The 26,898-nt window shown below is 39.0% G+C and overlaps 1 protein-coding gene across 1 annotated transcript in view; it reads left to right on the forward strand.

Moving 5' to 3' along the window:
* csmd3b (CUB and Sushi multiple domains 3b) overlaps window positions 1–26,898 on the forward strand; it is a 403,942-nt gene that overhangs the window by 144,403 nt on the left and 232,641 nt on the right. Inside the window, exon 6 of the mRNA XM_026157423.1 lies at window positions 19,440–19,637. Within this exon, the coding sequence (XP_026013208.1) occupies window positions 19,440–19,637 (198 nt within the window). The remainder of the gene's footprint in view (window positions 1–19,439; window positions 19,638–26,898) is intronic.

Raw genomic sequence — 26,898 nt, forward strand, 5'->3', positions numbered from 1 at the left:
TTAAAATCAAGTGGTATTAGGTCGTTATCTTGATTACTGCATGTAATTATATAATGGTAAAGTACAAAATAACTTTTAAATCTCTCAGTGTCAACCCTTCACTGAATTTCCGCACAATGTATCAGTTTGATGTCTGGATGATATAATTACATTAAATTGCTGCCAGACATCTCACTTTCCTGCTATGAAGTATACTATAGTTTCCTCTAATTATCAAATTCCAGAAAGTGACAATTTAATGTGATACCTGGATAAAACTAACCAATTCTGTGATGTATTTATATTAAGAAGGTTCCAAGTGTTTTATTGCATAGAAAGGATAGATGTCCATCTTCAAAGCTTGTCCACAAACGAGCCATTACTGTGACATCTGATTAATACTATTAAATAAAAGTCTTTCAGCACTTGAATTGGCAAGGAAGAGGTTTCTCACTAAAAGCAGTCCAGCAAATGATATATTGACCTCATATCTGAATTATATTAAACACCTTTATGATGAAAATATATGGAATAGCTGCCAAACCCCTCTGTGCTGGACAGGATAGAAATTACATCGAATGATATATTGATTTGATATTCAGGTCTGTCAGACAACCACTGGCCACCTGACTAAAATATATCCTGGTACAGAGTTAATATAGGTGTGCAGTTCTGTGTGTCTGTGTGTGAGTGCGTGTGTGGTTTGATAATAATATGGCCACCTGGCCAATGTCAGTCCATCATTCAGCTTTATATGAGCCAACCAATCAAATGGCCTCCCTTCAGGGTCTCCACCTCGGCCCATCCAATCAGCTCCTTCTGCCAAGCAAGAAGGAATGTCACCTGATTAGCATAACGGCAAAAATGAACAGGGTCATGCTGACAGAGCAGTTCTTAATGCCGTGAGTTAGACAGAACTCAGAGGCAGCATTTACACAAAACAGATCCCTTAATGCTGTCAGCCAGTTAGGATTTTCACCAAATGTATAACCATCCCAAAAAATGTGATAAGGAACATCAGCAGACTGGTCTCTAACCTCTTTCAGTGGCCTCTCATCAGCAGATTTCATTATTTAAGGGCATTCCACTGGGTTTTTCACTCAATATTTAATCATCCAATTAATTGCTAACATGACTATCAGCCCTGTATTCTCCAGCCACTGTGCTCTGCTTTTTGTTCAGCAGATTTTGTTATTTAACTACCCCACTGCTTTTAATATCTCAACTACTGTTTCTTAATAAAGTGAACAGCAGTATTACAGTGGAAAGTATAGCAACACAGCACTCTTAGTTTAGTGTGAGAACATCTGCCACATTGAGTTTTGGCTTTTTCCCCACTAAAACTGATGCCTGAGCATTTGATTCTTTTGGTAATTAGCAGCTTGGGGAAGTCTTTTCAGGGAAAATGTTAACATTAGCAATATAATGGACCTTGTGATAAAGAACACAAGATTGCTGATCAAACCATTTCTACTTATTTGACTACTTGCTGTGAAGTATGGGCTGATTTAGTCAACAAACATTCCTGCTAAAAGCTTTCAAGATAAAATGAAGGGTTAAAAATAGTCGTCAGTATAAGAGAAACTCTGACTTAAAGGTCATTTCAAATTGATTTCTCTATCAGTACTGTCAGCATTGAGATTAATACAAATAGATACACTCACTTTCAATTCAATCTCATTTATACAGAACCAAATCACAACAACAGTCACCTCGAGGCGCTTTATGTTGTAAGGTAGACCCTGCAATAATGCGTTACAGGGGAAAACCCAACAATCATATGACCCCTTATGAGCAAGCACTTTGGCGACAGTGGGAAGGAAAAACTCCCTTTTAACAGGAAGAAACCTCCGGCAGAACCAGGCTCAGGGAGGGGCTGTCATCTGCCATGACTCACCTGCTGCTTTATTAGGTATATCTGTTCAACTGCTTGTTAAAACAAATTGCTGGTTAACGCTAATCAGCCAATCACATGGCAGCCACATGTATTTAGGCAATGGGGAGAAAAAGTGATTTAAGTGAATGTGGTATAGCCGCTCGTAGTACAGGGGCTATACCAGTGTACTGCACCTACCAGATTCTGCAGGTGGTGGTCTAATAGTGTGGGGGATATTTTCTTAGGGCCCTTTAGTACCAAATTAGAATTGTTTAGCAGCCTACCTGAGTATTCGTGCTGTATGCCAAGTTTCTCATGGCTGTTTCCTGCAAGATAATGCACGATGTAACAAGCCTGAGATGTGCAGCTGACGGATCTGCAGTTACAGTTCTGTGTGGTGCTCTCATATCTATATGGACGAACATCACTGAGGAATGTTTCCAGCACCTTTTTGAATCCGTGTCATGAAGGATTAAGGTAGCTCTGAAAAGAAAAAGGTGTCCAATTTCATACCGGTAGGTGTATGTAATAAACCAGTCATTTAGTGTACATCTATATATTTATGTTTTTAACTCAATAAAATAAGTCCTTCACTCAGAGACAACGTTTCTGTCATAGCAGATAGTATCTGTAATAATTTAGGTTCTGTTTTATGATGAAAACAACTTTTACTCCTTGATTGATTCCTTGGTGATATTGCACACCAGAGACAAATTGTGCACACACGAACATGTTTCCATCATGTACTGGCAGGGAAATTATTTAAGTTACACAAGGACCACTTGTTGGGTTGTGTTTGGTGTTAGACGATACTACACAATTGTTACAAAGACTAGTGATAGAGGAGAGTATTATGGCGAGAAGAGAGATGAAAGGAGAGGAGATTAAAAGGGACAACACTGATACAGGTTGAAAGAGCTTTAATGTTGAGGTGTTGTGAAGTGCACTTCAAAATAAAAGCTGGCACCAAACTACACATTCTGATATCACTTCAATGTTCAACTTTAGTTTTAAAAGCCAATATGAATGCTTCCATTGGTAAGCTTCTGGATCAGGACTTACATCTGGTGTGTGAACCATTCAATGAAAACTGCATTAGTAGCTTGTCATATATAAATATGGCTTGTAGTCCATGAATCCATGTTTTTGTGAAGCCTTAGGCTTTTTTTCTGAACCTGAACCTGTTGATTTTCCCAGAAGCAGTCATTAACAGTAATAGTTTAAATTTAATAACAAGCCAGCTGTGTGCATTGTAGTACCATCGATTTGGTAATAATATAGCTTTTTGTTTGCTCGTTTTCTGGAAATGTGTATTTATGACATTCTTTAAGCTTTTATTGTAGAAAAGTGAAAAACTACTTAACATCAAAAGACCACCTCGAAGGGATATACAATGTACGTAGTGTTATTAATGCCTGTGTGTCCGTGGGTGGGCTTTGTAGTTCAACTTTTTGGAAGTTACCATTCCACTGAATGTCTGTTAGCATCTGAAATTATTACATCATATATCGTATATTGCCATTAGTTCAAATCCTCCACCAACCCGTAAGTTTACTGCGCATTTATCAACCCATATTATGTTGTGTGTATTGTATTGCTGAGCCCACTTCATTTTCCAATTGTCTACTTGAAAACAAAAAAAAATATAGAAATAGAGGAAATCTGTTTAGTTTAAGGCACCAGACCTAATTAAATACTAAAAAATAAAATATTTTTACAATGTTAACAACAGCAAGTTAGAACAGAGATATACTTAAAGACACAGACACTACAGAGGTATCCTGAGTCATTTTTAATTAATCGCTGATTTCACTACTGGCAGGCTTGTAGGTACAGGAGGGTGACTGCTTGTTGTATCCATGGGAGCTAACAACTCAAAGCAACTTTTCAGTGAGACTGCATCATTTAGTAGGTACACAGTTAAGGTGAGATTTGTTTACATTTGTGTGTGGGTACATGTGTCCTAGTATCTGTCAGTCACTTCCAGGGTATCTTAAGATGTTAAATTTAATATGTTATACTAGGGCTGCACGATTTTGCATAAAATGAGAATCACGATCTTTTGGCTTAGAATTGAGATCACGATTCTCTCACAATTTTCTTTTCCAATATTAATATTTATTGCACTTATTAACTGCACATCAACTTCTTAACAGTTGAGACTGAACATAAAAACAATAAATAAACATAAAAACAACAAATGTCTCACGTTTTGTTGTTGCCGCAAAATGTTGTACTGCTTGAAATTCCATCTCCACCGTTGCTCAACGCTGCGTGTATAGAGCAGGTAGTGCAACAATAGAAAAATAGTTGCGGGACGGCACTGTAGCGTTTGTCTAGGGTGTTGATCATTTTCCTAAATCCCTCGTTTTGCACAGTGTTGATGGGACCATATCTTTGGTCAGGTGATAAGTGATAGCCTCCGTAATTTCTTTGTGCCTGCGGGAGTTCGACGTGTATAGGGAAGCGCTGTATAAGGTTCCCGTTATTGATGTTTGGGTGGTTGACCGGGACGGATTTTCTCCTGTCACTTTCTCGTCATCCCTGACGTGCTCTCCGTTGTTTTTTCCTGCCAATTTTAGCATCACACGGCACAGCTTCTGTATCACGTGGTATAAGGCTCCGCCCTTGTCATTTGTCAAGCAGGAAGAGTGAGCGCTTGTTTTCATGCAGATTACGTCCCGGATCAAAATGCGGTGCAATCGTTGTCGTCTTTTTTTTTTTTTTTTTTTTAAATCGTTGTCATTTGGAAATGAGATCGCACATAAGTATGAATCGAGATTGTGATTTTCTAACGATTAATCGTGCAGTCCTATGTTATACTTTAGTAAGCACATCTACTAGATATCACACAAAAGATAGTTAGCTAGCCTGTCTCAACTGAGCAGAAACGCACATACAGATTTGATCAGCACGTACATACACATACAAATTGGCAGAGGTGTGGACTCGAGTCACATGACTTGGACTCGAGTCAGACTCGAGTCACTAATTTTATGACTTTAGACTTGACTTGAAAAAATGTTCTAAGACTTGTGACTTGACTTGGACTTTTACACCAATGACTTGGGACTTGAATTGGACTTGAACCGGTTTACTTGAAAAGACTTGATATTTTACCCCAAATATAAAATTTTACATGCATATTATATGGGGATTTAAAATGTGACGTCATTCACGGGTAGAACCGCAAAGGATTCTGGGAACTCGTGGCAAGCGGTACTAGCGCACACAGGCTTTCAATTAAAATCAGTCACACAGCGATAAAAAGAAACACAAAAATGTCAAGAAGCTGTTGTATTATTAACTGCAATAGCCGGTCGCATGACAGCCACGGGAAGCCGACGGGTAAAGAGATCGGTTGTTATCGGATTACGTCGTTGAAGAGAAATTGTTCGAGCCATGTTTCCGAAGTAACAAAGACGCGACTGGATTGCAGCCATTCAAAGATCAAATATAACGTCCCAGAACACTCCAGCTCACAGGTTAGTCTGCTCCAAGCATTTACACAAAGGTCAGTCTGCTGTTGTAGTTAATGCGTCATTTTTCTTAACATAATTGGTGATATAGGTTACAAGCAAGTCTGGCGCTGAACAGAAATTGTGGCGCTATGCTCCTTTATTTATTGTGCATAAATAGTGAATTGTCCTGACACAATATTGCGTTTCGCTTCTGTTATTATGGTACATTGACAAAAACACATACTTTTATTCACAGGATAAAACAGGTTTTTTTGTATCACTAATTGTCCAGTACGATTACAGCATACAGTATTATTGTCACTGCTACATTTCTGTGATGCTACCAGAAATTATTTCCACTACTAATTAATTACCGTTGAGCTCAAAGGTTATATTAATAAACGGTTAAGGAATGTGTATTTATGAAGACGATTTGTGAGACTGGTAAACTTATGATACTTACGATGGTCTTTCGTTCTACACGGTGCATTTCAAGGTCCTGCACCCATCCGTCGGTAAACTGTACCTGGGTTTGTTGCAGTGACCGGAAGTTACTAAACTTCATGAGTGTATGCACTCACTCCAAGAACCGTATGATTATAAATATGCATATAAATATGCTACGATGAGATAGCTGACTTCATCTAACTAGCAAATGTTTTCCAGGCTACGTTGGTGATACAGTTTTTTTTAATGTGTATGATATTTTTGTCATGCGATTTTAAAGCTGGTCCTACAACCGCATCCAAGAATAACATGCAGCTTATCTCAGAACTGTCGGTGAAAATTATTCTTGGAGCTAGGTTTAATTGAGCTGCATTTTAAAGAGGTGCAATTTCACAATTTGTGTATATTTTCTAAGTTCACTATTTTGTATGTGTTGAGAAAAACACAGATTTTAAAATTACATGGTCTAATATTTACATTTAGCATAACTGCAACATTATTTTTTCGTTTGTTTTTTTTAAAGACTCGAAAGGACTTGAAATTCAAAGTTTCAGACTTGTGACTTGACTCGGACTTTTACACCAGTGACTTGAGACTCGACTCTGACTTGCCTGACATTACTTGAGACTTGACTTGAGACTTGAGGATAAAGACTTGAGACTTACTTGAGACTTGCAAAACAATGACTTGGTCCCACCTCTGCAAATTGGTAATATTTGCCTCTGCAGGCAACAGTTTGTGTTTGCTATACAATTTAACAGCATTACCCCTGCATACCTCTAATTTGCTGTCTTCTCGCATATTGCTTTTTTGTTTGTGGACAAGTGAAAGGTTTGTCTGACAGAATTAAATATATACTGTCTCAGTGACAAGTGACAACATGGTTAGTGACCCCTGGAGACAGCAAACTTCACTGTATCGCATTTTCATCTAGTAGCACAGCCACCAGAAATATTGTTAACCAGACGATTTCTGAGGATCTGAAATTTAAATCAGATTTCAGAGCAAGAATACCAGTTGATAAATCCAGTGGCAAAAAGTCATTTACTGTATAGCATGAAGTAGTGCTTACACTGTTAAATCTAAGGCTCTGTCTCAGCTTCAGCCTGTGAAGCTGTATAAAGAGTAGAGGTAGAAGGTGTTGAAGAGGACAGTTTAATATAAAAACAAGCTTATATTGTGGAAATGTGACAGTGGATGTTACTTGGGGCATGAAGCTGTCAGTGTACTAGGCAAGCTGGTTTGAAATGGCAAATTGAGCTGACTGTCTGCTATCTTTATCCCATCAGAGAAGCCACCAGTCCTGTACAGTTCATCAAATACTATCCTCGTCTCTTTTCTTGTTTTGTTTTTTTTTAAATATCAACAAAATGTATTTATATGTATGTAAGGCACATAAAAGGCTGTAGTAGATAAAATAATACTGAAAGGTGCATATTGAGATTTGCAAAGAAAGAGAAAGCAGTAGTAGTGTCATAAATGCCATAGAGACAAAGGCTGCTGTGGTATTGATCAGTACAAAAAGGCCTTCTGAGATGATCCGCTCTATGTAGTTCCTCCCAATGTTGGCTTTGCATCTATTTTGTTTCTGAAAATCTTCTCTCTCACGCTATCTCTTGTTTTCCTTAATAGATATTGATTTTGTTTTGGGTACATGCTGCAATTTCTTTCTTTGCTTACATTTTGTGCCAATTTGCTTCTTCTGTTCAGATAACAGCTTCTGTTTCTTTACTCTCGCTCTTTTCTCTCTGTCACAGTGTTTGAAGTAAACCTATCTTTCCAGATGACAGCAGTGCAAGTGCAAATCTCTGTGTGCAAGTGCAGACGTACATGTCTGCGTATGCATGGTGTCACTGTGCAGTGCAAGTTTAGCAGAGTGACAGTGATGTCAGACACATAATGATTTCCTATTGGCTCGCAGCCCCCGAGGCCTAACGACCCGTTATTGATCTGACCAATTAGCATTCACACCTTTAATTAATACTGAAGCCTGATGTTTGCACACAAGCAAACTCTCTCTCTCACACACACACACACACACACACACACACACACACACACACACACACACACACAGATACAGACTTTTAATTAATAGTAAGAAGAGGGGTGGCTGTGAGAAGAGATAAGAGAGGAAGAAAGGGACAGAGGTAGAAGTGAAAGATGAATGTGTGAAACAGAGAAGAAAACTACAGGAAGTAGAAAGCTGATCAGTACTCTTACTAAAATCAGTGCAGGACTCTGACATAAGAGCTAAGGCTAAGACGGAGCTTAATGGTTTACTGATTTTTAGTAATACACACAAGCTTTTCTTCATGCACTGAGAAAATTGTTATTACTTTTGCTTCTCTGTGTTTGCTATTTTGTGTGGTACTTGATGCAGTTCAGTCTGTGTAACATATTTCTTTTAACTGCAGTGAAGTAAATAATCACTGTGCTGGACACGAAGATAATCCACCAGCTATACTTCTCAGCAAAAAGCATATCAAAGAAATCCTCATAACACACAGTGTGTTCCTTTAGCAATGTATCACCATCATCTACAGTAAGTCACTTCAATAAAAGAAAACGTGTCCGTTTCTTGTGTTGCCTGTGTCACTGGACGGTTTACTATTTTGTTTGATCAAGTCTGCTCGAGCATATTTGTTCCAGTCAGAGTCAGCCCTTTTAGGTCAGATCAAATGATAGCTGATGCTGCAGAGTACTGCTTTAGTAAAAGAAAAAAGAAACAAAAGAAGCAACCGCAAACAAACTAGAACTAGATTATGTTCATTTCCGACGCCCACAGCCTGTTAAAACAGGATACATTTTGAGGTAACAGGTGTGTGTGTGGCATGTTTTCTTTTTTCTTTATATGTATGTGTGTCAGTCTAATGAAGTTCTGTTGGCAGGATGTCTTTAGGGAGATATCTAATGGTTTATTGAACCAAACCTCAGAGAAACATTGATCACAGCATCAAGGAGTTACACCCACATGGACTCAAAACACACACACCAATCCTTGTATATGCACGTGCGGTGACATGCACGCAAGAGGCCCACACACAAACACTCACGCTAGAGTGCACGTGAACGACCACACACACACACACACACACCGGTGAAGTGGAGGTAAAGAGCTTATAATTGACATCCCCATGTTTCTTTGTGAGCAGTCAGACTGCTGTCATTATCTGCTCATTCAATTACATACAGGGAAATTGCAAGCCTGGAAAAAAACCTAAGCACATCTTTTCAACTAACATTTTTAGATGGATACTCCATCCACAAAAATGAGGTAATTGTGTTGGACAGGGTTATTGTCTACCCTCAAAATGAATAACTTGTTTTACCCTGCCACATTAAATTGCATCCTCCCTTGGATGGGTCTAATTCTGGCATATGGAAATTTGTAGTCAGCTGCAATATATTTCAAAGGAAAACCAGGCTACTCACTATATCTGCTTATTATGAATGCGGGTTCTTCTTAGTAGTGTTGATTAAATATTATGTCCAATAATTGCATCTACAGCGGCCCCTTTAGTGATATATATGTGATATTTACTGAGCAGTATCGTAAAAAGTAGACGAAGAAGGAGGCATTAATTTAAGCCTAACTACTGGAGAACCCAAAGTTTTCACACCGCCATCCACTCCAGTAATATATCATCATTACTGTGATATTTTAATTGCCAAATAATCAGGTTATGGTAAATTCTGTATCAGAACAGCATTTATGCAGGCCAGCATATGCAACATTTATGGTCAGACAGTATACACTGACACTGGCTGCTGGAAGCTACTTCATGATCTCAATGAACACAGATAATTATTGTTCAGCCTGAACATCAAGGCACCACTATCGCAACCCTCACAGCAGCTTTTACCTTTAGGGAGAGTGGGGTGTGTGCTTGATTGTTTGTGTTCTAGGGTGTAATAAACCCAGAGAGACATTAGTGGTCTGTTGCTCTGAGTCCATAATCTCTGATCTACACTAGAAGTTACAATCATTAGCAACACAGTTGTGTGTATTAACTGATCTTCACAGCTGCCAGATGAGCTAAAGCTTTGAACAACTGTTAGTTTATCTGAGAGCTCTCCATTTTTCCCGCTTTAACTCTGCCTCACAGTCTCTCTGTCTCCCTCTGACATGTGTGCACACACACACACACACACACACACGTTCTGCTACCACTTTGCCCCACGATAAATGTTTTCAGAAGTAATCAAACTTGGGCTATTTTACACATTTGTTGTGAAGTGCACTCACACAACCCAAAAGTAAATTTAAAATGAAAAGAAAATCTTAGCTTTTTAAAAAGATCTTACTATTATCTATTAAGGTAATATTTGAGATAGCAGCAGGCCTAGTACATTTATGAAGTCATTATTTGTAGGACGCTTTCAATTGAAAGATGACTATCCTGAATCCTAAGCCCTATATTTTGTCAATTCAGTTCGTAGAGCCATTCATTTTCTTCACTGCCTAAGCCGTTAGTGTTATGTATTAGATAAGAATTATGTAATGTGATGGGGTTTGAGTACTAGCTGAAATTATTAAAGCGCAACAGCCTTGGATTGTATATTTTAGACCATTATTAGGCTGTACAAATAGGATCAAAAAAAGGTTACATTAAAAACACATAGAAAAGAAAAGAGGTAGCATGTGTATCCCCAGGCAGCATGCACTTTGCACTCTTGTCATCTGTTCTATACAATTTGTGAAATGAAGCTTAGTGTTGACAGCGCTGGTGCAAGAAAGCCCTTAGCACAAATTGTGTGTGTGTGTTTGTGTGTGTGTGTGTGTGTGTGTGTGTGTGTGTGTGTGTGTGTGTGTGTGTGTGTGTTTGTGTGTTTTTCCTTATACACTCAAATTACACAATGTATGTCAGTAAAGCTTTTCAACTTGAATCTTCAAGATCTGATGTGTAACTTAAGTGCTGTCTTCCTTGTTTTAGCGTTGTAACTCATAGTTTGGAAGACCATTGTGGCCATCTCATCACCCAGTTAAAACCAAGCAGTTCATCTTTTAACACACATGACCTGCCTTAAAGCTTGCTAGTGCCCTAGTCTTCTCTATTATATGCAACAGTGACATTACAGAAGACATTAAATGATTTGTTAACACATATTTTTGCTTACTCTTACTCTGACATTATATCAACCATGTTAGTTACTAACAATATTAGAACAACTAATTATCCTGTGTATTGTGTCTGTTTTAATTGTTAGAGTACAATGAAAGAGTATGTAGGGCATCTACTGAAATGTAGCCTTTTTTATTTCATGCTTGGCTTACATACTTGCCCTCTGTTTCATTAAGTGCATCTGTTCAACTGTTCTATATAGCAAACAGCTAATCAGTCAACCATATGGCAGCAGCTTAGTGCTTTTAGGCATGCAGGCTTCGTGAGATCACCTGCTGAAGTTCAAAACAAACATACTTGGAGAAGAAAGGTGATTCAAGTGAATTTAAATGCAGCGTTGTTGTTGGTGACAGACAGCTTGGTCTTCAGGAGCTGTTGATCTACAGGGGTTTTTCATCGCTAGGATTTATAGAGAATGGTCTGAAAAATATTCAGTAAGCAGTGCTTACTCAGTAAGTGAAAGGAAAAAAATGAAATGAAAATGCCTATTTGATGCCAAGGGTCAGAGGAGAATGGCCAGGCTGCTTGGAGCTGATAGGAAGGCCAGAATAACTCATCCATTTGTTAGCGCCAAGGTGGGCAGAAGTGTAGCTATGAATACACAACACATCAGTTTCAATTAAATTCAATTTTGTTTGATTTATACAGCGCAAGTAATAGTCGCCTCAAGGTGCCTTATATTGTAAGGTAAGGATCCTACAATAATACAGAAGAAAAGAACCAGATGACCCCCTATGAGCAAGCACTTGGGAACAGTGGGAAGGAAAAACTCTCTTAACATAAAAAAGAAACCTCCAGCAGAACAAAGCTCAGAGTAGATCCAGTAGAGCACTTTTGGGATACAATGGAACAGGACATATGCATCATGGATGTGCAGCTGACAAATCTGGAGCAGGTTTGTGCTACCCTGTCATGTATGGACGAAAATCAAGGTGTCATCATCTTGTTGAATTTAAGCCATGAAGAATTAGGAAAGTTCTGAAGGCAAAAGCCGGGACTACCTAACAGAATGGCTGATTCGCAGATCCAATGGAGATATAAACCAAATTTGCTTTCTATTTACTCTCTCTATTTTATAAGTATTTGCATGCCAGGCTGGCGTTTGATATCAGTGCACATTCAAACAGCCAAAATGCCAGTTCTGGCTCAGAAAACTCTATGTTGGGTACTGAACTGCTCATGTTAGAGAGAAACCACAAATGAAGGTCTCTGGTGTAAAGTCTAATGGCCTACCCATACAAAACATTAAAGAAAATCTTTCTAGCTCTTTCTCAGTTGTATTTTCAATTTTGCTGGATTGCTTTCCAAACATGGCTCTGTCTTAGTCCCTTAGGAGGCAATTAAGCTACCAATGTACTTTTGCAACATGATTAGAACAGACAAATAGTGCCAACATCATCAGGTTGTCAGTTTCACCAAATGCAGAGCTGCGGAGTACTTATGACACTTTCAATATTAAGTGGTCATGTAATCACAACTCAAGTGGATGATTGCTGCAGGATAAAGGTGAAAATGGCCATTACCCTTACACAAACACTGCAGAGCTAGACTCCAGTTCCTATTACTGAGAGGTTTAAAATATATATATATATATATATATAAATCTATATATATATATATATAAAATCTGATTTCTTTTATTAAATTACCAAAATATAAGCGAATATGTGATTAAAAGTAAACAATAATGATAATAAATAAATTTTTAAAAAAAATCTGCCATAGACTTGCTGGTCAATTTTAAATGGCTGTATCTGTAGATGGCATCTCTTACCACCACACATACTTCTCTGAATGTAAAATGTATGTTTTTATTAAGGTCTAGGTCATCATCAACCCCAAGCCTATTTATTTTGACACAGTCAGATTGCTTTCTTTGTCACCTTATTGCCAAGACTGTGGAGAACAGTTTTAAACAAAGATAAAAATTACATATTTTTAGGACATAATTTAGGATTAGGGTTATCACCAATGATGAGTTGGACCCGAGAGGGTTCAGACAATCTAGTCTCACAGCTTGTCATTTTGACCAGGAAGTGAAATACATATAAATACAGGCCATTTACCATTTACCATTTACCAATGAATGTGAAAATGAATGGCTCGTTTTGTTGCTAGCGGTTCGCCACCGAGAGTCAGTTTGAGGCTGAAAAGGGAATTTGTCTGGAAAAGATCTTAGTCCTACCCCCTGCTGTTCTTCACTTTGGACTGTGGCTGGTAATAGCTGGAAGAGGCCAGAACTGCTGGTACTTGTTGTTCCATTTCCATTATCATATATCATGTCAACCATCACAAACGTTATATAGAAGTGTGTGTGGTGGGGGGTGGAGGTGAGGGGGTTACCTTAACTACTCTTTTAAAACAGTGCCCAGCTGTGAACTTCACTTTAGCTCCTTTTGTTTATCACACGCTGTAAGATTTTATTACAAGGACCTACATAGCAGCTCCAATGTTCTTCTTTAACTGCTTTAACACACACATATACACTGTATAGAAATAAATGTAGTTGATACCTACATATACATATAGTCACATAAACAGAAAAGCTTTCTTCTTGGTGTATAACCACATCAAGGAGAAAACTTTTACCATTCATCCCATCACTCTTTGTATTTGCTCAGCTTCTGCTCAGCACGATTCTTTTAACTGCTTTTTTTTCATTCTTTTAATGCTTTTATAGAGAAAGGTGTCACATTTTTCAAATGGTGGATATCTCATCTTGGCATTAATCTTTTCATATTAAAAAGCACAAAGCCATGTAGAATAATTTCACATTATCCCATTCGTGATTGTTAAGCTGTCATAGTTAGAATTTCAGAAAATAACTCGAATCCTAGTATGACAGTTACTTGACAGCTCTGCAGCAACTTTCTAACAATACAGGGATTGTTTGGTGGGAAAGGTTCCACTGTCAATATTATAAATATATGGATGTATTATTTTTGAACAAAATGGGCAAAAACACGTCTGACATTTTTCAACCACAACATTGGATTATTTCCAAAACTACCACATAACCCCTTAAAGTTTTTGTTTGTACAATCAAGGACACATTAACAATTTCAATCACATACCTGCTTGCGACTCTGATGCATGCTACCACAAGCAGCATTTTATTTTAGAATTAAGATTATAATCGTTTAATTAATCCAGACAGATGTACATGGAGTGCTGTCAAAAGTCTTGAGCAACCCGTCATTTCTATATAAAGTGCAGCAATTTATGAAAACATAGTGTGTACACAGCCTGATCTCTGTTAAGCAAGGTTTCTTACAATCTGTTTGAGCAACCTTTAGGAATAGTTCTCCAGGCTTCTTGGAGAACATGCAAAGCTCTAAAACGATGTTTTGGATGTTGGCTGCCTCTTGTTCCATTCTCTGTCAACATGATCCTGCTCTGCTTCAGTAACGTTGAGGTCCAAGCTCTGTCGAGGTCAGTCCATTGAGAGTTTTCCATTGTGCGCTTTTTTAAAATTTGTGTCCAGGTACACTTTTATTGCATTGGCACTGTGTTTGGGATAAATGTTGAAAAATGAAGCTGTTGCCAATTAGATGCTTTTCAGATAGTATTACATGGTATTAAAATCTAACTGTATGTTTCTGTGTTCATAATTCCATAATTTTGACAAAATCCCCAACACAATATACTGAAATACAGCACCAAACCTTGACAGAGCCTCCGCTGTGTTTTACAGATGACCGTATCACTGATGTACCTCTCTACTGGCCTCCTCTGTACATACTGACAATGATTATGTGAATCAAATATATAAAAACGAGGGATGACTCGTGATCTTTGCATGCTATTGTAGATTATAAAATAATCTAAAATTGAATGGATAACAAGTGTAGTACAATATAACATAATTTTTTATTTTTTATTTTTTTTATTTTCAAATCCTCTTCCTTCAGTAGCAAGGGCAGTTTCACAGAAGGGTTATCTGTCATGATCCTGGGTCCTTTTGACCCAGCGTTTGTGTACTCTGTTCTGCCCGTGTGTTCCTGTATCTAGTCCGTGTTTTTTAGTTTGTGTCCTTTCATGCGTAGTTCCTGTTTTATTGTGAAGGTCTGCGTCTTATGTGAGTGTTTTCAGTTTGCCTCCCTAGTCTCGTCACGTTAATCACTCCCAGCTGTGTTCCCCACCTGTGTGTAATCTCCCTGTGTTCTCTGAGTGTATTTAAGTTGTGTCTTCTGTCATAGTAGTTGCTGGTTCGTCTGTGTTGTTTCCCCTCGGTCTCCCTGCATCTCTCCTTGTGTATTTCCCCGGACCTCCTTGCATCTTCGTTTGTGGTTTGTTTTGTTAGTTTTACCCAGTTTAGGTTCCAGTTTCATGTTCCCAGTGCCTTTGTTGTTTGTTTTTCCCTTCGTTAATAAATACTCACCTGCACCAGAGCTGCCGCGTCCTGGTCCTAAATATTCCACACGGCTTGCCCCGGCAATGACATTTAACTCCAGCAATTCTAAACCCGTCTCATTTATTTGGTAATGGCAACCTATTGCTGCAGACAGGAAACTGCCAATCACATTTTGCCAAGCTGTATCAGAATGCTAATGTACGCCTCACGTGCACGTTACAGAAAATTTGACATGAAGAAAAGGATGTATTCAGAACGTCACCTTGTGCAAAATAAAGGTTTGGAAAATAAATGTGCAAAACATTCACTCTGATCTTTAAAAGTAGTAACAACATGTATATTCTGGGCCTGTTATATAAAACTATTTTCTTGTGTTTTTTTTATTTATTCATGATTGCTTAATAGTGCCTCTGCTTGGATTAGAGAAACAGATTAAACAGATAAAATGTGTTTGTTGTGTAAAGTGGCAGCATGATTACACTGTCAGGAGAGGCACACTGTATCATACAGTATGGTTTATGATGTACAACTAAGGCTGTAAAGTGGTGTTAACTTATTAGACAAAAAGTGTTTTATGATACAAGTCCTTCACAAGTCTATAAAAAGAGTTGGTCACAGTGATAAATGAATCAAACTGACAGGCAACTGACTCGGAAGTTGACAGGCGGTAAATCTAAGTGCCCCAGAAGAGACACCTGATTGTTACAGAACTCTCTAAAAACAAAATCTTTTTGTGTTATACATCTTAAAAAAAACTTCAAAATCACATTTTTGGTTTATTTTTTATTTTTTGCCCTTTAATCTATGTATATGATTTCTTACCACATATTCTATGTTTTGCATTCAAGAATTTTACCTTCTACTGTACTCTGTTCAGGTCTGAAACTCAGTTCATCTTGTAAAAAAAATTACTGCTGACTGAGGTATAAAACCTCTGAACTCCATGAATCACCCCCCCGTCTCTGTGCCTCTGTTTTCCTGTCTTGCTCTCTGTCCCCCTCGCCCACTTCACTGTCCTTCACTCCCCCTCACCAGTCTTCCAGTCTGCAGTGCCATTTGTCTCACTAAAAAGTCTAAAAGCATGGCAGCATTCTCTCGTGCTTTTTACCCTCTGCTCATTTCTTTCCTCCCCACCTCTTCCCCTCTTTCTTGTGCTCTCTGTACTTGGACTCGGCTGTAATTGCTTATCTAGGGAGAAATAAAAGCCAGGTAAATGGTTACATGTGTGAGAATGTGTATGTGTGGTAGAAAGAGAGAAACTGTATAGTCCTTTACATGCAGGCCTTTGAATGTGTGTGTGTGCGTGTGCGCGTGCGCGCGCGCGTGTGCGTGTGCGTGTGCGTGTGTGCGTGCGTGTGTGTGTGTGTGTGTGTATGTGTGACAAATGCAGATAGTTCTACAGATGGCCCATAAAAGCAGCAGCTTGTAATGAAGCAACTGAGACTGAAATCATGGTTATGGTAAACTGGGGAGAGACTGAGATAGCGAAAGAGAAGCAGAGATAGCTAAAGAGAGAGAAATGAGAGGAAGAAGAAGTGTGGGTATGAGAGAATAAATAAGAGAGGGCAGGCAGCAATAAACCACTGTGAAGAGCGTGGCATAGCTGCTGGCTACTGAATAAACTAGTGTAATGAAAGTGTGTGATGTTCACAATAAACTAGGTAGGAAAGAATGAAAGGAGGAACAGGGAGATGGACATAAGGGTTGATATATTAGTATGGATAAAACAAGGGAGAAATAGAAAGGAGGGAGGTGTTGTCAAAGGTTTTTTGTTGAGGATAAGGTAGTAAGGGAAGAGAAGGGGGGAATCGATGGATGGAGGTGCAGAGAAGGAGAGGGGTAAAAACAACAGAAGTGGGAATGAAAGCCTAACAAGACAGCAGAAACAGATGGAGTAAAGAAGCTGGACAGAAAATAGTAATAGTGAAAATGACAAAGGGGGAAACAGTGCAAAAAGATAGATAAATGGAAAAAGTGATGGAGATACCAGTCAAGCTCCAAGTAGCTAAAATGGGAAACTGTTTGTTAGCGTGTGCCCTGGATTGCACTCTGGACCACCAATGTTAATGTTTGTGTGTGTGTTTGGATGAGAGTAAATGTGTGCCTGATAGGATGCTCAACAACAACAAACATCCTGACACCAAGTGGGGCCATGCTGACTGGTAAAATCGATAGGCCAACGGGTCGCAACACTAGGCCAACCTGACATCCAATCACAGTACAGCACAGGGGTTCGCCACAGTGATGGATGACCATGGTTGTGTGTGTGTGTGCGCATGTGCGCTAATGTCCAAGTGTGTCTTGTTAGTGTGTGTTTCCCTGTCACTGTGTGTGTGGAGATAAGGAGAATGGCAATTAGAGGTGTGTGTGTCAGGGAGCTGGCAGGCAGACTTAATGACATGTACACATGCATATACGCATTTAAGAGATATGATAATAACAAAAAGAAAGCTGACAGGTTTATTTTAAAGGAAAATGAAAAGACAGGTTGATTGTGGCCACATAAAAATTCCAAATATAAATGTCCACATAATCACCCGCACTGTGGCTAAAGGGGAAGGAATGGGATGTAATTGAAAAGGTATGACAGTAAAGTCATTTTATAAATGAATCTATCAGCCGGCCAATTCAAGAGTCATATCATCCGTTCATTTACTGACGTTAAATCTCCTCTACCTGCTTTGTGAATAGTAATTACAAATTATTGCAGTTAGTATGACAGAGAGCTCCCTGCTGCTGTACTAGAGCTTTTTACAAACGTATTTTGGGTATTTTTGCAGTTCGAGGAGTAAAGTGAAAGATTTCCAGAGTTTCTCGTGACATTTAAAGAATACGTGTTGCTATACTGCCACCTCTCATTTGGGAGCATAGTCTTCCTCACCACTGCTGTTGATTTCTGTTTTTCTAATCTTTTCTCTCTTCCTTTAACATTTTGCTTTCTTACCTTTTTTGCTCTCCGTGTCTTAGTAGTTTCATAGTTCTATCTATCATGCTGGGCATCCTGCTCCTTTCCCTCTCTGCCCCACCACCCTCACCAATCCACAGTTCCCTCTCACCCCTATCTGTCTAGTTCCTGCTCCCCCTCCCTAACCCCGCATCTGTCTGAACTGTTTCATAGTTGTATCAATCAAGTTCAAACAATAAGACCAGAGTTGCTCCCTGTGCGCCCATCTACTTCCTGTTTTATGGCTTGTAATACCCCTTCTCCCCCTGTCTCGCTCTCTCACTCCCTCTCGCGCTTGTTTGTGCGTCTGTGTTGGCGGATGTTTATAAGCCTACAATTGTGCATACGTCTTTGGCACAGAACTGCAAATTAAGCTAGCGGGAAGAGGGGGGATTGAAAAGAAACTTTAGCATTTCCGCCCTTTCTCCGAGGCTGAATTTTCTCTTCTTTGATTGCAAAGGCAATCCAACTGCCCATTTACAGCCATCGTGCTCGGCAGTATGTATTTGTAAAGACCAGTAGGCTCCCAGCTATGTCTGTGCTTGGAGCAATACTCTGGAATAGGCTGTAATGGAGGTATTTAAACTGCATCACCACAATGCAAGTGTCTTGCTTTTCAGACCCCAGAACTGTTTTTAATGACAGACGCAATGGGACCGGGCTGTAACACCATGTCTACACAGAAGACACAGTGTGAGCTGCACATTAGCAGAGCAGCAGCAGCTCTGATTCAGTCACAGTATTGAGCTGTGGGTCACCTGTGTTTTGAAAGCCCTCAGAGCACAACATAAAATAAAATAACCATTGGTGAGACCGTGTGTGTGTGTGTGTGTGTGTGTGTAATATACGGGAACTAGAAGCAGAAAAAAACTGTTTGGATTATGGGGGTAAGCATAACTGAAAGGTTCACCCGGACTGATTGAAATTGATCGTCTGTTTAGTTAGATGTGTGTGTGATCTGACAGACTGAATTACATGCATCACTATGGCTGTGGCTACATTGTAGCTTGCCATCACCAGTGTGTGAATGTGTGTGTGAATGGGTGGATGACAGGTTGTGTAAAGCGCTTTGGGGTCCTTAGGGACTAGAAAAGCGCTATACAAATACAGGCCATATAAAAAAGTGGCTGAGCATATTATCTGAGTGATGGCTGAGATAGAAAAATGTATATTTCAATATTTTAATCAAATTAATCCCAAAACAAAACTGATAAAAGCCTTCATCTTTCTCTTTTTCTGTTATCTTTTGCAGAACTGCACAGTTCATCTTGTGGAAACCCTGGTGTCCCACCCAAAGCGGTGCTAAGTGGTGGAGGAAGATTTGCAGTGGGAGACAGTGTGCGGTACAGCTGTGTCCCTGGTTATGTCTTAGATGGTCATGCGACACTCACATGCATCACCAATGCCGGAAATGCCGCCGTCTGGGACTTTCCCGCTCCCATTTGTCGAGGTACGGACTCCACGTGTTTTTGTGTTGTGCGTGTGCAGGCGCGTGTTTATGTGTGTGCATGACTAGATGTGAAGAGTTTTTGTCCAATTTGAAAATAAATTCAAAATCGACCTCTATTTTCAAGATCTTACTACTATACATGTGTCAAATGAAATGGAAAAAAAAAAAGCTGAAAATGTTCAAAAAGACTCAAGCAATCTTCAAGATAACAGAAATGTTGACCTCTATGTGGAATTTTATGGGGAAAAAAGCTCTTCATATATTTATGTGTACTGTGTTTAAGTGTCCCTGAGAGAAACAGGAAAACAGACAGACTGCATGTGGGCAGAACAAGGCTTGTGTGCATGCATGTGTGCAGGCACAGAGTGACGCAGGCAAGAGTGTGTAAAGTGTGCATATAGTGCGTGTGTGTGTGTCAGATCAGTGTGTGGAAGTTTACTGAAGTAGAAGTTTTTAAAATGTTTTAATTATTGCTGTATGCCACACTGCAGCATTTATGTGAATTTATAGCAGACATACACAGTTTGCTTTAAACATAAAAAATTAAGTGAACAACTGGAAAAACCTGAGTTTGGAGTTTAGGTGTGATTTTTTTTTTTTAATGCAATCCTCTTGATGACTTTGGTTGACTCAGGAAATGACACAATGCATGTCCAAAAAAGATTTTGAATATTTCCTTTAAGGTCCAATTTATAATTAAACATCTCAGATTGTTTTAAACTTGATCAAATCATATAGGGAGGTAATAATATCTATGTTAACCTGCCAGGGATTCCAGGAAGAGCATGTTTGGCTACATCTGGCACACTAACATGATCCAGGTTTTTATGTTACTCAGTGTTCTCCCCCCCCCCCCTTTTTTTTTATTTATAAAGTTTTGCACATGTAATTTGACATATCAGGCCCAATACAGCAAGTACCAACCGATACAAAGATATATATCAAGAGAGATTGTGCCATTAGAATTCGGATGATAACAATAAAACAGAAAAAAGAAAAAGAAGAAAAAAAGGGGAAAAGGAAGAAAAACAAAAAACAACAACCCACACACAGAAAACAACAACAAAAAACCCCAAAAAACCAAAACAACCCCACCCCCCCAAAACCAGAACAAAAGGGAACCCCATGATACAAGTGTTTTCAATGAGTTAAAGTAAATGATAAAAGGCTGCCACATCTGTGAGAACTTATTAACATTTCCTCTGAGTCTGAATTTTATTTTCTCCATTTTAAAGAGAACATAACATCTTCCAGCCAACGTGATCGGGCTGGAGTGTGAGGAGCTTTCCAAGACAGCAAAATTCGGCGTCGTGCCAGCAGTGAAGTGAATATATATATATAATATCCAGTTGCTTACGACTAAGGTTTAGGGTGGCATCTTCAGAAACACCAAAAATGGCAACTAGTGGGCATGGTTTGAGAGTAACGCTCAAAACATGAGAGAGCACTTCAAAGTAAAAAGTCCAGTATAATTGAAGTGATGGGCAGGCAAAAAACATACGAGTTAAATCACAGGGGGAGGTGTTGCATCTGTTGCACAGGTCAGGAATGCCGGGGTATATTTTAGATAGTCTAAATCTTGAGAAGTGTAATCTGTATACCGTCTTAAACTGAATAAGGGCGAGTCTTGCACATGAGGCTGAGGAATGAATTTTGTCAATTACTTTGTCCCAGTAACCTTCAACAAACTGAAGACCCAGTTCCTGTTCCCAACTCGAAGCAATTTTCTTGGTTGAGTAATTGCTTGATGCCATAATTAAAGTATATATTTGTGATATTAGAGCCTTACTGTGAGGCTTCAACTGGAATAAGTCTTCCCACCAAGGCTTGAGAGGCTGACCTGAAAACTCTAGCAAGATAGAAGATGCACAGTGTCTTATTTGAAAGTAGTGGAACAAATGGTATGAGGGCAAATCATACAAAGGACAAGTCCTCAAAGAATGACTTAAAGTCCGCTAGCAATGCAGCTCTATGCTCCTCAAGCATTAAGCTAATCTCGGCTGCAGTTACAGGTGCCGCAGATGTCGAGGTTTCTCGGTCTCGGTCTTGTTTGCCCTTTGACTTTGACATTCTTTGGATCTTCAGTAATCGACAAAGGCAAAAGACATCCAAAACTGGGATTCAAAATCTCAAAGAAGTAGGTTCGTTAGGTAAATGCTGAGCCGAGTAGCGGAGCGGACCTAAAACACGTCTACCCAGTAAACGCCATTACCGGAAGTTCCCATGTTACTCAGTGTTCTTTGTCCCTCCTTAAATGTACAGTGGACACTGTTGCTGTAAATTGTGTAGAACCTGCAGATCCCTAGCTGCTGACAGCTCATTATTTTACTTTGCCAATCAATGTTGTTGAGTCCCAATGGCTCTTGTTGTCCCTCATTTATAAAACTTTGTGTTGAAAGTTCATGGAAAAGGCAACATAGACACACTTTTCTTGGCAGTTTGAGGAACTAAGGCAATAGTATATCTGAGGTACAATTGACAGTTCAAAGATGTTTCCATATATGTGCAGCCTTAGGAGACCTGAATCAAAAGCACTCTGTTTGTGTCATTTATTGCTGGAGTTATCTACTGAGTTCATATTTGCCGTGGGTCCTAATTAAAAATATCACACACCATCATTTAGGCAGGGGCACTCTGTCACTCATTTTAAAGGACCCAGGCACAGGCATGAAACTAAGTTATTTTATCTATATAATATTTAGATATTGGTTAATTGGGTACACGAATACGTAAGTATAAGTATAAAAGTAAGTATAAGGCCACTTACTTTTGTGAGGGCGTTGTGGTGTGGAAAGAGAACCCAAACACAGGCCTCGCAGGCAGATTGAGGATGTGGATGGTGTTTATTATAAATGTATGGTGAACATAACATGAGACGGGCGGACGGACGGGCTGAATGGCTGGCTGGGCTGAAGTGAACTGAAATGAAAAACTCACACACACAATTGACGATGACAAGACAGTGAACTGCGAGAAACTGAGGGTTTAAATACACTGGCTAATGATGATGATAAGAGACACGTGAGAACACAGCTGAACTGAACAGAACATAATGCATAATGCTAACATAATAAAGCAGGAAACGTGAAAACTAAACCGTGACAAAGTAAGAACTGAAAACACTGGGTCAACAACCCAGGAACCCTGACAACGTTTTAATAAAATATACATTTTTTTTTTTTGTGATCAACATTTTATTGATTTAAAACGGGGTTTGGGGGGGGGTACAGACATATACAGCACAACTGTAAACTGCAGTAGCAAAGCAAACATTAGCAAACAAGGCATAGGGACAGCAAAGAAAAGACACAAAAACACAAAGTTAAAACCAATTATTGCCTCTTCCAGGAGATAACTCTGGATGAGAAGATTTTCCAAGCGTCAACAGTCGTGGGTCGAGCTTTATTTAATTTTGCTGTGGTATGTTCAAAACCAATAACACGGATAGACATAGTCTCCAGAATGATTCCATACAAATGTCAGGACAGAACCATTGCTTTGTAATAGTCTTCTTTGCAGAAAATATACATTTTTTTGAAGTTGAACATCAGGGTAATGTAGGCACAACAGTAACTCACTGGAGTAAAAGTCACTCCACCTTTCATTACTGAGATTAAAATCTATTATTTGTTCATTTTCAAACTCTATATAGGCCCCTATATTTTCAGTGACAGGTATAATCCAGAAAGACCTGTCATTTTTCAGAGATTTAGCTGCAACGGAGGAGTTATATTTCGCTATATATTTCAAAATGTTTTGCATTCACACAGCCCAGCATCATCACACTTTCTCTTTCCTTCACTGTTGAAAGTATGCATTCACTGTGGTACTACTACTAATATTGGTTTTATCCAATCAGATAATATATCTCCAGTTTTCATCAGGCTTCTTTTTTAAAAAAAAGAAAATGATTACAATTATACAGTTTTTATTTTGATAGACAACTGACAGATATAATCCTCAGTCAAGGGCTTATGGCCTGTATTTTCCATATAGTCCAGTCTTAATGTCATGCTTTTTTGATTTTTCACGAGAGGAAACATTCAGTTTGTCAACTTAATTATAGGGAGATAATACTGTTATGATTATCTGACATTTAAGTCATATTGTACATTGTTGTACCTTACAGTGTAGCCTTATGTGCATGGTTAATTTGTCAGAGGTAAGTTATATTTTTAAAAAATTAATGCTCTTTTCAATTGGCAAGAACACCCAGTAGATGCAATCAATGCAGCCAACCCCCTGCGACTGAATTTTAAAAACAATCCAGGGAATGTCAGCATTATCTTACTGCAATGAACAAATCTGCTCTGTTTTAGTCTAGCTCTGACTTCCTTAGACCAATTACACATTAAACATTTTAGCCACTGTTAAAGACTTAAAGGCTTAGATTTTGGTTTTGTTTTGTGTCCTTTGACTAGTTCAGTTCTGTCTGTTTATGAATCAGTTAGTTGCCTGTAGTGGTTTAAAGTGCAGCAGAAACACCCTTCACTAGTAGTGCAGGGAAGACATGCCCTCCCATGTTACTGGGTTCAATTCTTCTAATATACAGAGATAATTTTAAGGTTCTTTTATATTATTTTTTAAGTTGCTCGGAAAACTAGCAGCAGGTGACATCTCTGAAATGATCCATTATTCCACTTTCACATCTATTACTTGTGCTGACTAGTCACTCTTCTGTACTGTTAAAATCCAAAGGCATCAGGAGTTTTTTCTAAAGGTTTTTTCTCCCTTTCTAATAATCCTCATAAATATATCAGAGAGAGCATTTTATTTAATGACTTTTTCTTTTTTCTTTTTAGTCTCTGCATTTCATGTATGTTTATGTTGCAATTTTATCTACTTATTTACTCCTTTTATTGATATTGTTTCTCTCATTATGCCATTGTTTTATTTGGTCATTGCATTGTTTTGACTAGTTTAAGTGTCTTCTAATTTTCTGGCTCTGTAAAGCAGTTTTGCTTTCCAGCCTTTGCCACTTTTAAATTAACTGTAGAAATAAATTTCACTTTGATATACACAGAGATAGTACTGGGATTTCCCCATAAATACAGCTCTACCATGAACTTAATTTCTAAAAAGTAAAGTTCATTTCAGTTCATTTCAAGCTGTTTAATCAGTGACTCTACACCTTCTTCTGTGTTCAATCTAGTCCAATAATACTCATGACTGCCAAGTGACATCGGTGACCTGAACTTCCACAGGCGCAAACTTAATTATAAAACTGAACTTTGCTGTTCCACCTGAAAGCTTTCTGGTTGTAGATCTGATAAACAATACAGAGTCAGTCATCCATAAGAAGAAACCATAGGAGAAATCGCTTACACTTCTCATGAAGGACCCAGACATCATCATCCTCCCATGAGAAAGTGGGTGGGTTCACCGTGTTCAGCACAAATAACTATCAGTTCATGGTAAAATATCTCTTTATGCAGCCACAATACAAACTAGGTGAGATAAAGGTTGTACCACCGTGCGCTACAAGGAAAGAAGGCAAGTAGTTACTTAGAAGCACTAAAAGAACAGAAGGTATACCATTATCAAGGTTTGGAGCCTGGATCAATCCATTCTGTTATATGATATGTAAACATCCTCCAAAAACATAATTAAAAAATGTATTTCCTTATATGGCATTGTTGGACAAAGACACAACTTCTGTATGTCTGTGAAGGTTCTCAGTCATCCAGGTCATCGTAGTCAAAGGAGCTTGCAAAGAAAAGCGTCTGGACTTCTTTAAGTTACTTGAAGACATTTCACCTCTCATCCGAGAAGCTTCTTCAGTTCTAAGGTCAAATGGTGGAGAGTCCCAGATATAAACCTAGTGGGAGTATCCCCCCACAGAGGGACAAAAGGACCCCCTGATGATCCTCTAATCGCCTGAGCCAAGGTGTGAAACTGGGTGTGGGTTTTGAGATCCCTTCCCAGACGCCTTAACGCCCACTCACATCCTGGGCCATCTGACCTCAGGAATTCGCATGATAAGGTGGGGCCAGGTTTCACAATGAACACACCCGAAATTCTGGCTGATTGGAACCCACCGATCTTAAAGAGGCTGCACAATTCTGAAGACAATTCGTTTAGAATATGAAACCAAGATGAGCATGTATTAGAATGATGGGAAGAAAAAACCATAGAAAAACAGAGACGCAGGTCAGGATTGGGACATCTACCACATAGTGGAGGCAACATTATGGCAGGGGGCATGTATGGCTACAAGTGGAACTGGGTCACTAGTGTTTACTGATGATGATGCTTGATACTGTTGGTGACTGCTAATAGGTGTAGCATGGTAAATGGTAAATGGTAAATGGCCTGCATTTGTATAGCGCTTTTCTAGTCCATAGGACCCCAAAGCGCTTTACACTACATTCAGTCATTCACCCATTCACACACACATTCACACACTGGCGATGGCAAGCTACATTGTAGCCACAGCTGCCCTGGGGCGCACTGACAGAGGCGAGGCTGCCGGACACAGGCGCCACCGGGCCCTCTGACCACCACCAGTAGGCAAACACGGGGTTAGTATCTTGCCCAAGGATATTTGGCATGCAGCCAGGATGCAGCCTGGGATCGAACCACCGACCTTCTGATTAGTGGCTGACCTGCTCTGCCACCTGAGCTACAGCCACCCAGCATAATGAATTCTACTCAGATTCAGCCAAATGGTGCAAAACAGGTCCGACAGCAGTTCACTGTCCAAATAGATAATGACCGTAAGCGTACTACAAAAGCAACCATAAAGTTTCTCAAGGCGAAGAAATTTGATATTCTTCAATCACCAAGTCGGTCACCTGATCGAAGCCAACATGACGTGATGTTTACCTACTGAAACTAAGTCAAAACTGAAAACAGAAATATGCACACATATTTTGTTTGTGGGTTCTAGACTTCAGGGAGTCATGAAGTAGAAAATGATTTAATAATGATGATAAGTTGATTATGTAGTTGTAGGTTTGTGCATTTGCAAAAGTAAATATATTCTTCGAAAAGAGATGATAGGATAGAAAAGTTGAGTTTATTAAATTTTAATCAACGCATATACTGAAGGAATAAAACATTCCTTACAACAGGTTTACATGCTATTTTTTTACAGCAGAAACATTTAAGAAACTCATTAAAAAGACTAACAGAGTAATTACCATCAAGTAAAGCAGAAACAAAGCACTGTCAGACTATATTTACACCAGCTACAAGAAACATGTCGCCTTTCCAGCTCTGAGATGATTCATTATAATAAGAACATGGTGGTCTTTAATAA

This window comes from Astatotilapia calliptera, chromosome 22 (genome assembly GCF_900246225.1).
Source record: "Astatotilapia calliptera chromosome 22, fAstCal1.2, whole genome shotgun sequence".
Classification (NCBI taxonomy): Eukaryota; Metazoa; Chordata; class Actinopteri; order Cichliformes; family Cichlidae; genus Astatotilapia; species Astatotilapia calliptera.